General features: G+C 41.2%; 2 protein-coding genes across 4 annotated transcripts in view; both read right to left on the minus strand.

Moving 5' to 3' along the window:
• On the minus strand, window positions 1-5,950 carry MUSTN1 (musculoskeletal, embryonic nuclear protein 1). The gene is made up of 3 exons (XM_071439899.1): window positions 3,415-5,950; window positions 540-660; window positions 1-343 (listed from the first exon to the last, which is right to left on the minus strand). The coding sequence occupies exons 1-3, from the start codon at window positions 3,421-3,423 to the stop codon at window positions 237-239; spliced, it is 237 nt and encodes a 78-aa protein (XP_071296000.1). The 5' UTR covers window positions 3,424-5,950; the 3' UTR covers window positions 1-236.
• A 138-nt stretch (window positions 5,951-6,088) lies between these two features.
• Window positions 6,089-12,347, minus strand: part of STIMATE (STIM activating enhancer) — a 34,073-nt gene continuing 27,814 nt past the window's right edge. For 2 of the 3 annotated variants that reach the window (XM_071439897.1, XM_071439896.1), the window contains 3 exons: window positions 11,857-11,934; window positions 10,957-11,106; window positions 6,089-10,095 (listed from right to left, as the gene is read on the minus strand). In XM_071439897.1, coding sequence (XP_071295998.1) covers window positions 9,979-10,095; window positions 10,957-11,106; window positions 11,857-11,934 — 345 coding nt within the window. In that variant the 3' untranslated portion in view covers window positions 6,089-9,978. The remainder of the gene's footprint in view (window positions 10,096-10,956; window positions 11,107-11,856; window positions 11,935-12,347) is intronic. The other variant, XM_071439898.1, reaches the window with a different exon arrangement.

The raw sequence follows: 12,347 nt of genomic DNA on the forward strand, positions 1-12,347 counted from the left end.
TGAGTCCAACAACCTTTTTTATTAAACAATTATAGCAAACATTATCCAATATATAGAAAGAAAGCATGTAATAAAAATGAACATGGAAGTTTTACTCTTTGATATGAGTATATTCCCTACTTAAGGATTTACAGTGGAAATTAGCTACTTGAGTCTACAGTGACTTTAGTGCAAGGAACAGAAAGTTTGAAAAATGTTACAGCAATCATTTTGGTGAGTCATGTCCAGCTCCACTGTCAGCCAAAGACGCTCTTGGCTGGCTCATCCTTCGGTTTTTCAAAGACTGTTTCACCTCCTGTCCGAGCCCCGCTGAATATGGAAGGTGCTGCGGAACCCATTTGTTCTTAGAAAAGAAAACCAGGAGAGACAATCAGTGAAATACCACCCAAATTCAGGGAGTCAAATTAGTGCTGCTGAAATACATATATACATTTGATAAATACTTCACTTGTCCACCAGATGAGGAACCCTTTCACTTGAAAAGGGCAATCAAGTCAATGTTTTACTCTGCTTAATTGCTTCCAATCAAGAAGACTTACCACATTGCCTCATCACTTGGTAGGTTTTAGATTTAATTTCCTGGTTTTTGGCAAGGTTTCCTCTGGCTCCTTTGAGGTCTTCCTCCTTCACTGGAGGACGCTTCTTTTTCACAGGGGCTGGCTAAGAAACAGACCTACACATGAGTATTTTGTGTACAAAGCACAGGGAACAAAGCTACCTCCACCCAAAGACTACAACATACAGAGTTGCTACACAATATTTCACCTATTTCAGTTCTGAAGTTACATACTCAACTACTTCAGATCTTCTCATAATCACAATTTCACTGCCCTTCCCAAAATCTGCTACATTCTTACTGCTCTGAAATTGTCTTTTTATTGTACAGCCTTTGAAAGAGCAATGGACTGCTTAATTAAAAAAAAAAAAAAAAAAAAAAAAAGGAAGTTCTTAGATTTTCTCTGTCCAGCCCTGCCTGCTTATTCTGCAAGTACTGATTGGTAATTCAAGAACCTGTTCAATATTTGGAAAGGAAAAATCACTTTCTTACAAAATTGGGCTTGTGCCTCAGTTAACTGACTACTTCTTTGGGAAACCAGTCAGAGAGATTCCAAATCTGGACTTGTCTTAAGTTCAAATAAACACTTGACCCATAGTTGATCATCTTAAATTTAAGGAACAAAAGGATCTGAGCACTCAACAGGGCTCTGTACTGAACACATCTGAAGCACTGGACTTGGAACCCAAAGAAGAAGGAAACCTAATACAGAAACAGATGCATCATCAGGTGGTGCACTGCTAAAGCCAAGTACTAATCTGTTTACTAATCTGTTCACAGTTTATTCCACTACAAGGAAATAGGGACAACATTACTTCATCAGCCTACTTTAAATTAGGACTGCCCAGTCAGACACAACCCCACTCTGCAGCAGCCAACACCATAACCATTCCTCCATCAGTTTATTACTTCATGGATGGATTTTCAATGTCCCACCAGGCAGCCCTCATGGCAAGATTCAGGGGCACAGGGATATGATTGAGAGGAACAGAAGACCCCCACACTCCAACTCTAATAGATTTGCACACTGAAAGATCAACAACAAACTTCTCTGACCATCACTACATACACAGAGCTTCTGATATTTGGGTTCTGGCAGTGGTGGAGCCACTCAGGCACTGCCTGTGAGGCTAAAAGCAGTTGTGGAGGGAAACAAATCCCTCAAGGCCTACAGATGGCTGGAGCAGCGAGTCCCAGGGAGCTTGCAGGGACAGCGCCTGCATGACTGGCTCCTGGACGGGTGGCCTGGCTCCACTGGAGCCTTCAGCACGATTGCTGCCTGCTGCAAATTCCTGGGAACGCTCAGAATAGCTCACTGTCAATGCCACTTGCATGTGTTGTGGGAAACAAAACATTTACGAGATCTCTGGGGAAAAAACTCATGAGTAGCCAAAGCAAGCAAGGGGAAAGGGTGTCAGCAAACCCTTCAAAATTCACAACACCTCGTGCATGGTTGTTCAGCTGGTGAGCCAAACATCCCCACAGCCAGGAGTTACCTGTCCTTCTGGAATGACAACTGGCACATGATGGGAACAGTCCCTCATGCCCACGGCCCCCTCCACAGGCAGCCAACCCAGGAAGGGAAAAAGCCCTTGCTTTAAGAGCAATGTGAAATCCACAAGGATCCTTCACCCATTATTGGTAACAGACAGTAAATCTGAGGCTTCTACCCACTGGGACAAGGGAATTCCTGGGGACAGGGTGAGGAAAGGTGGCTCTTGGCATACACAAAGATACAGCCTGAGCAGAGCTCTTGAATGTCACCCAGTTATTTTAAAATAAACCATCTCACGCTTTGATCGCAGAGGATTTTCCAGCGGGACAGTTGCTGCGGATTAGCCGGCCCCAGCTGAAGAGCAAAGCTGGTGCACAGAGAGGTTATGGTGAGCCCTGGCCAGCAGCTGCCACTGTCACAGCCCCACCACTGCTAACTGCTGCCAGAATTTCTGAGCAGGGGCTGCCAGGAGCCATTCCTGGCATGGGAGTGCAGCCTGTGCTTTACCTCCTCCTGTCACAAGACAGAAAATGCTACTTTACAAGACATACAACTGGATTTTAAGTACGATTTTCTTTGGAGTAAAGAAAATCAGCTGAACTGAGTTACTCTCTATGGCTGAAGAACTGTGCTCTCTTACTTTCTCTGTGTTCCTACTCTCCATCACACTACTCTTGTAAAACTCTCATGCTGAGGAGAGCTCTGCCAGGCACATGCAGCTTGTGATGCAAATGTAACATTTACCTGAACCTCACCATTTCGGAGTTCATTTCAAGAGCACTTTGAAAAGCTGATTATTGGGGCATGCATTAAAGACAAACCATTAGTTATAAAATGAGTATAAAAGTACTGATTTTATACAAAATTTCAGTCTCAAATATCTTATCCTAACAGTTAGAATTTTCAGTCACACTCTTTTCTCCTGCATGTGAATGCCCTAAGCTTTACACAGTGACGTTTCAGCACAGCCACCTCTTTGCAAAACAGAATTTCAGAATCACTGTCTGAGAAATTGTGTTAGAAAGGCAGAGATTCCTCCATCTGTGAAACATCCCAACGCAGAGCAGGGGAAAGGACTTTTCCCTTTCTACACAAATAAAAATATTTAAGGTAAACCAGAACATTTTAAAGCTAAATTAATTAACCATGTAGAGAGCAGCTGCTTTCCTTCTTCACCAAATAACCCATCCTAAGTATGCATTTGCTAAAATATTTTAATCACACAAGTCACAGAGTAGAAAAGCTGAATTCACTGGTTAACGAGAGGAACTCCTAATAAGCTTTTCCAAGCACAGCATCCAAACCAGCAGCAGGTTTGCCAGGCGCTGCTCCGAGGGCTGGCAGCGCACAGATGTCCCCGTACCTGTGACATAACTGCGGTGCTCCCTTGCTGAAATCCCTCCCAGGTCGTTCCCGAGTTTGATTAAATCCAGCCCGTGAGCTCTGCGAGCGCCTGTTGTTTTCCTGGACTTATATAGAGCATGCGAGTGAAGTCACGGGCTGGCTCCTGTTCCCGCAGCAGCGGCGGGATGATTCAGGTCGGGCAGGCTGTTGTTGTCCGAGGTTTATTCCTGGCGATGACTCGGGCGTGCAGCATTCACCGGGCTGGGCTGACGGGGGCAGCTGCGGCAGCGGGGAAGCCGGGTCCCGGCAAAGAACGCTTCCCGGGGAGTCCGCTGGGGCTCTATTTATAGCTTTAAAAGGCAATATGTGTTATGGACACAAAATTGACTCTGAACCCTCTTCGGGGAGGGAGGGATAAAAAAGAGTGGGCATTGCTTTCCCAGCAAAACAAAATATGTGTTCTCTAAAGATGATACAAACCTGAAGTCCAAAGCATAACTGTGCCCTGAATCACTTTAGCACAGGAATCTTTAACAGGAGAGTGTTCTATGTCTTTTGGAAAGCTAATAAAGTAGGGTATGGTTTTACCCTTACAGCTCTATCTCTGATCATGCTCCAGTGCTGGCTCTTACTCAACTGAGAGAGTAAAATCACTTTTTACTTCCAGCACTATCAGCAAGTTTAACCATTTCACCCATATCTGTACAGGAATAGCTTACTCAGACATGGATAAACTCAGTGTTCCCCACTGTACTTGCTGACAGCAGTAAAACCTTTCTCAGAACTTTTAATATTTGTTCTCTAAACAATTTTTTAATTAAGTAAAGCCCTGCCATCTCTGAGCATGAATTCTATTTTTCAGTACTGTGAGAGGTTTGAGTGGGAGATTGTTCCCCTTTGGGCTTTTTATATGAAATCTTTACATCATGCAAAAAAAAATATCAGCTTCTGTGACTGCACTCAACACCTACAAAGAACCAAGACTCCAGCCAGGTAGGTTAATGTGAGAAGGGCAGGCATGGCTGACCTCCAAACACCTTCCACTAGAGAGATCAACTGTTGTAGTGGTAGAAATCTGCCCTAGCATTTCCTCAGGCTCTGCCAGTGCTTTTAGGGTACAGAAAAGCACAAGAGGTAACAAAAATTTGTTTTTCACGATGAAAACATGACATCAAACCACAGCTCCAGTGCTGTACGAGCAGGACTGTGCGATCTGTTGGCTATGAACTACTCCCCAGGCCTCCCAATGCTCAAACTGCCTTTAAGCTGAACTATTTCCAGGCCTGAGATCTTATCCTTTATTGGGGGAATTATTTGTAGGCTAAAACGCAGCCTGGATGTTACGCCCTTAGCTATTCCTTAGCTTGATTTTCTATTTTAAACCCATGTCTTTGTAACCAGAAGAAGCATTTCTACAGAGCAGCAGTGCCCTTAGTAGGCCAACAAAACAGAAGAATAAAACACTGACCTTAGAAAAAACAGTTTTTTTTTCTATTGTACAAAGTAACAGTTCTCTACTAAGATGTTTCTCTACAGTCCCACAAGCGTCACTATTCTGATTATCTATTATGACAGGAAAATAACATTCTGCGTGTTTAAAGCAAATATTTAGAATTCAAGACACTGAACTATTATTTTCCCTTCAGCTTTCAAAATTGCTTCAGTTAATTGGTACTGCATAGTCCTCCCTCAAAAGCAACAGAGTTGTGCTTTCATAGCAATTTAATCTATACAAACAAAATCAAACCACTCATACCTTGCTTGCCATTTGGGGCAGGTGAAGTGCTTAAAGAGGCAGGCAGCACATCCTGGGGTTTCTAGAACATCCCCAAAGCCTGGAGAGCTCTGTTCTCTTCAATTCCATTTCCTAAACCAGTACTCAACAAAGGGCACAATCATATACTTGCACAGATTATGGGCTATTTTTCATCACAAAGAACCAGCCTAAATCTACAGTTACTTAAATTTTAGATTAGAAATCCTGTTCACCTGGTTGAGGTCCTTAAGATCTGTTAAATGGGACACGAATGACAATGGAACAAGATGGCTCATTTATCCAACAGTGGCTATTAAAAACACAAGTTGTGATCTTCCACTGCAATAGAAATTGTGGAAAACTCCTTTGCTGGAGGAATGGTTCCAACTAAAATACGGCAATGACCATAGAGAATTAAGTGAATGTACACATGGCTGCCAAATCTCAGGGAAGATTTGACTTCTCCAGGAAAGTGCTAACAACCTCTCAGAGGACTGACACTTTAGGTAGAATGAAGATTATACTCTGAATTCCCTGAATGGGTGCAGAGGGTGTGGGGCTGCTTGGATGTGGTAGGTGAAAGTATGAAAATAACAGGGCAATGTCACAGAGGAGTTACAGAGGCAGGATTGGGTCTATCCTGTTCAGCTCCAGCCCTAAAAAAACCTTCCTCAGGAAATGGATCTGAGAGGAGCCTGCAAGGATTCTTGAACTTGTAAACAAAATTTGCAACTTAAGAACAATGGCTCTTCCTGATCAAATAGGACTTGCCATTAAGGTAAATAAATATACTGAAATAAAAATCAACATAACAGGGTGCACAATTAGAGTTGAAGTTAAAATCAAGTAGCAGAACCTGCTTCCCACAAAAGCACACTATAGACACTGAAACACAGGCACTTTGAAACAGAACAAGTATAAAACAAGTGTACAAATCTGTAATAAGTCAGACTTTATTGTAAACCATTATAATGTTATTACATCAGATACCCTTAAAAGTTTAAGGTAACACCACTGATTAAACAATATGGTCCAAACAGAGGGCAGCAGAATACAGCTGTTGGTTTTGCTCACATTGGCTATACTCTGAATTTACTTACAAACAAACCCCACATTCAGTTTGAGATGGATACCCACACAAGACAAAAACACCTACAAAAGAGTCCCTTTTTTAAAGATACTGCAGTTTTACTTTGTAAAACCATAGTAGTAATTTTCAGTAATTGAACTGGAAACTTCACCTAAAAAAGTTTGCACGCCTATGCTGTAGATGTACTCTGACTTGGTGTGGCTGAATTTATTAGCTTTCACTACTGGTTTCTCCTGTAAAAAGCACAGCAAAGTTGCAAACACGGGTTAGTCAAGCACAGTGGCAGAGATTCCTTGTGATGCTCAGCTCTGAGCAGAGCGGGAGAGCCCGGGCCCCCCTCCCCAGGCTCGGCAGGGATCAGAGCAGACACCTGCCCGAGGGGATCACTTTGCATTGCTCTAATTTGCAACTCAGTTTCTGAGTTTTCCCTGAAGAAAAGCTATAGTACATTTTAGTTAGTAACATTAACAGACAGCATTCACCTACTTAAAGTAAGACAAGGGGACTTGAACATATTGAAGCCAGAACTTGGAAACCACATACTAGACAACACCAGTGTTTTAAGTTTATGCAGATGTGTCACAGGTCAGATCCTAGGAACAGTTAATGTATTTAGGTTGACCACTCGTGGTAAATTCCATCTCCACCAATATTTGTGTCTCTTCTCTAAGTTATAATCCCTTCCTCTTACTTTGGCATTCACTACATAGCTTATTTTCATTAAACAGAATCCTATTTTCTAAGCACAGCCTGAATTAAACCTTTGCTATGAGCTGTCCTGAAGTACATTTGCCAGGCAGAAATCTGAGTGACAACTGGAGGATAATACAAATGTGGTGTTGCAATCTCACACTGGATCAACTCTTTATGAAAAGTCCATTTCAGACTGTACTGCCAATACATTTTAACAAGTGGTAAGACACAGTGAAGCACTAAAGCACACACTCCCTGCTCACACATGCAAGCCTGTCAGACAAAAGGACTTGTTCCTACTCATAATTACTGCAAGAATTTCAATTTTTACCTTACAGAGAGGAAAACAGCTAGTTTTATATTTTCCATCTCTTTCACAATGGTAACAAAGAATGTATAGATAAAAAAAAACCCAGATTTTGTTACTTACCTAAAATTCTGAATAGAATTATTGTCTTAGTAGAGAATTTAATTTTTTCCCCTCTGAAGGTTGCTCCTCCTGTTACTATTGTGGTATTTAAAATACTTCTGTGTCTTTGGATCATAGTGCTTTACTACATCATCTTGCCAGGCATATCTATATCTCACAAGAAGAGACATTTAAGCACTTAAGACATGAGAAATTAGGCATTCAGAACCTTTTCTATAACCACCTTCAAGAAACTGCTCCGTAGCACTTCATACTGTTTTGTACTTGGTCAATAAGCTTGAGGTCTGCTCAAAAGAAATATTTTTACATGATTAAGGCCATAATTTTATACTGACACTTCACAGACTAAACATGAGACTAGAATCATTTTGATAATTGAAGTAACTGGAGGAGGGAAAAGGAAGATAAGATGCAAGCTGGCACAGTTAAATTTGTGTGCGCTGCTCAGTTATCTCAGCTGGCGAGGACAGCCATGCTCTGCACTGGGACGTAGCACATGTTCAGTAGCTTTAGTTTACTATCTGAAACAGAACAAATCCTATGCTAAAATAATAAATGCTGACAATTGTGACAAGAGCCAGCCCTAGCTCTTAAATCCCTTTGGAAAAGTGAGCTTAGGAGACTATTCTGTTGATGAATTCCTTGAAGTACTGTGCTTTTGGAGATTGCGCCCGCCCAGTGGTCAATAGTCAAGAGAAGATGCGAGTGATACAATCAATAAAAAACCCCACACCCCCCAAACCAGAGGCAACACTGATTAGGGACATTTCCCCATCCCCACCCCCCCCCATGTCAAAAGAAACCAGGTAAGCTTCCACTGTCATTAATCTCTAGATTTAGTCTAAAGGAAACACTAGTACTGTAACTTATTGCAGTTCTTACGTTTCAGTGCACAGTAGCAAAGGTCAGTGGCTCAACTAAAACCTTGGGTTTGGTAAATGTCCCTTTGAGCTGGCTGGACACCCTGAGGTGTCAGAGCATCGTGTCCCCTTGGCAGCCACCGGGAAAAGGGATGCTGGAATAGTGAAAGTAAGCACGGGAGCGCACAGTTCAGTATTTACTAAGGCCCAGTTAAGTGGTCTGGATAATAAATCACATTAAGACCTAGTAAATCTATAAAAAAATGTAAAAAATCTTAAAAAGTTCTGAGCAGTTTTCCAATGAAACTGGTTTAAGGCTTGGAATTTTTCTGGTGTCCAGGTACTGCAACAGATTTGCATTCAAGGTCTGTTGTCACCTCTTTGACACATTGCCTTGTCCTGCACAAGGTTTAGCTAAGCAAGGAAAGCTGTCAGAAACAATCATTTAGAAAATATGCAAAGCAAAAGGATATCACTGAAAATATGTCTGCTAGGTTTCAGATCACTACGTGCTCTCAATTATCAGAAGAGACACTGAAAATCTCAGAAATGCTGTGGTAACAACTGCACTGTATCCCTTGGGGTTGTTCTTTTACTATTGAAGGATAATGAGACTTTATGGCAAATAAATAGGAGAAATTTTGTTGTTGCTGTTGCTGTTAAGCACATTAAGTAGAAGATTGCTTTTCCAACAAAAAAAAAAAAAGGGACAGAATTGTATTTGCAATATTGTAGCACAACTGCTATAATCAGATCACAGTCCTGTACTGCAGGCCCTATAATAGGAAAAGTATCAGAAATGTTCCATCTCTTTTGGGTCATTTAAGAGGTATGCACAAGAGACTTGCAGAAAAACAAATAATTAGAGTATCCATAGATACTCATTTCACAAATAACTTATCACAATGGATTTTTGTTATACACTAAAGTGCACCTTTGTCAAATATGCAAACACCACCTCCTACTGAAAAAGGTATTTTCAAATTATGTGGTCAAGAGCACACACAGGACTGCATTTTCTAGTGATATTTGGTGACTTCAGCAGTGACAGAGAGCTTTTCCCTTTGCAATCCCTTTGTCTTAAATCAGGAGACAAGGATAAATAAGATTTTCACTACAAATCTTTTGACCTGCTCTGCACAAAAAAGGGAACGGTACCCATTTCTCTGATAAAGAGAATCTTTAAATACAACTGTATGAAAATATAACTTAAATATAAAATAGTCAGATAGATTTGAGAAGACTTGGAAAAAAATCTTTGTTCCACCTATTAGTTCCATAGGTACCCGGTAGCAAGTAAACATTTGTACTTAAAAAAATAATGTTAAGTTACAGCTTGTAACCATAAACTATTCTGCTCTAGGAATTATGCTGCAAAAGCCAGTTTTAGTAATAAAACACACTCCTTTAACTTAGTCAACTCTGACGCCTTTTTGAGAACTCCATACACTGTCCCATCAGTAACTGAAAGTGAAAGATTCTGTATCTGTTCTCTCTGATCTTCTCTGACACCTCCCACACGAATCCTTAGTGACTCGTCCATTTCCCACACATGATGAGGAGATGTTCTTGCATAACTGGTCAGTGTGTTTGTAGTGCAACTGAACTGGAAGTCTTCCAACTGCTTTGCCTCCTGTTGGTAGACCTTGCTTCTAAGTCAGTTTGTATGAAAAGGGAGATGCAATTGCAACATTAAACCCCACTGACAGAAGTTTTTGCCATGAAACCTGCAAGTCCACAGGCCAAGGAATGTGTCATACAGGCAGACCAAAGCGATGCTTCTTCTTCTTGATGGGCTTCAAGTTGGTCAGTCTGCGCAGGTCCTCCTCAGCATCCGACTCCTCCATCTCATCATCTGCTGAAATAAGGATCTAAAAACAAATTACAGCTTCTGAGCACATGGAGCAGTCACACTCCTTCTTTCTACTTTTAAATTTTACTTTTTTATGCTTGCAAAGCACCTTATTATTTGCTCAGGAAAGAGCTTAGAACACAATTAGGATTTACTGCCACATCATTGCAGATACTATCAGAAACCTCCAGTAAATTTTGCAGAAGGATGGATGCATATTAATCTCACTATAGCCCACTGACTCTGAACCCAAAGAGTGATGCCACAACAGTGGAGGCAGCCTGAGAGAATATTTAAGGTCTTGATCCGCACTGGTAACAAGGTAGTCACATAACCTGACAAACCCCATATAAATAGCACTGTTTATCACACAGAAAAGTTACATTAACTTACTAAAGCTAAACTGACTCACCTTCAAATAAACCACCCATCTTTCAGCTGAACTAAAAAACTGCTCACTTAATGTAATTTAGAATAACGTTATGCTAAGGCAGCTATGTAAATAGTTCTCAAAAATCAGGTCAGTTGCCTCCACCAGCTCCCTCTCACTTTAAGCTATTAACCTCTCTTTGAATTAGAATTGTCTGTTAGTTTTGTATTCCCTGTAAGGCTTTTTTTAGAAGCACTTGCAGCACAGCTCACCCGTGGTATTTACATATACTATTGTGTCTGCCTGCCCATCTGCAAGGAAATTAACTGCCAGAGTGGTACAACAATGACTTTTTCCTTAACTGGTTCTCATCTGCCAATGCCAGGAGCTACTGCTAGAGGTACACGCTCAGCAAATCAAAATTAAGTTGACAGTGCCACAATGAAATCAGTATCAGGAGGGATGCACTGGATTGATATTGCATTAACTGCAATAATTAACTCTACATACTTCTGACTCTGACTCCTCATGTGATGCTGTTCTCCTGTATCGGACTTTGCTTCCATTTCTTGAATCTTGTCCTGCTTCCTTTTCTTCAAGTTTAGCTTTTGTCTTCCCTTTCTTCATAAGGAAATTATCTACTACCCAGAACATTAACGCCTGTTAAAAAGAAGGGAAAAGCAAAGTTCAGCTTTCTTCAGAGTAGAAGGAAGGTCCAAATACTGACCAAATAAACTTGAAAATAATTCTCAATTGGCCGAAAGCTAAATCTTGTGTAGGCACAGTGTCACATATCTTATTACACCTTTCAGGAATGCTCTAGAAATCCAGCTACTTTATCCCTTTGTGGAAGAGAAGGAAATCAGAAAAGTAGTGACTATTCACAGTGATTGTATATTAACTCTTCATGTAGCAATGCTTTACCAGCAGTTATTACGTGCAAGGACACCCTCTGGCTCTGGCTCTAATCCCTAAATCCCTGATTGCTGCAAGAGTGTACTTTGGGAAGGATGACTGCACACTTGCCCTTTTCCTCTGCTCCACCACTGCCAGCTGCCATTAGCCATGGTCAGACACAGGATACTTCACAGGATGTCTGTCCTTAGACCAACTGCTTCCTGAAGCAAATTTCACTGTAATTTTATAATCTCTGTGTCAGACAATCTACTGAAGTCATCAGGCCAAAGGGGTCTATGAGGCATTTCTGCCCCTTCCTGAACCTGGTTCTTTTACTCCATATGGATTTCAGCTTTGTAAAATGTACATAACCAGACAATTTACCCATTCTTTAGCAGCCCTTAAATTAACTTAAGCACCAAGGTACAGAATGGTTTCAGGACCAATGTTAATTAATGAACACACGGCAGGAGGATACCCAAGTAAGCATCTCATGAAGTGAGTGGTACTAACGTTAACAAAGAAGGGAACTATCAGCATGACGATGGCCAGCTCCAGCTGGGGGTTCTCTATGGGGTTCAATAAAGCCACCTGTGGAAAGAAAAGGATTGAGTTCAGCTCACAGCAGTATGTGCACCCAACTGGCTTAGGCAGGGCAATGTTCATGTACAAGCTAATGTGACAGAAATAATGCAGGAGAACCAAAAAAGGGCAGCTTTGAGAAAAGCTAAGTATTTAGGACAGCTCATAAATTACCACAGATAAGTAAGTGGGGCTGACAAGAAACTTATCTCTGTCATTTTTGTTTACAGAAGTCTGAGGAGATGCATAAGAATCATCTTGAACATTTCAGAGCCACTCCCAAGGAACATGTAGAACCATCTTTAGGAAATTTAAACAGAGCAGAGTTTTACAAAATACACAGTAAGGAGAACAGAGTTCCCAAAGTAGTCCAGGGCATACAATAGAGCTAACTGGTTTTAATGGGCAATATCAGCACCACT

The sequence above is a fragment of the Agelaius tricolor genome, unplaced genomic scaffold (assembly GCF_023055355.1).
Source record: "Agelaius tricolor isolate 1412-34295 unplaced genomic scaffold, bAgeTri1.0.p SCAF_14, whole genome shotgun sequence".
NCBI lineage: Eukaryota > Metazoa > Chordata > Aves > Passeriformes > Icteridae > Agelaius > Agelaius tricolor.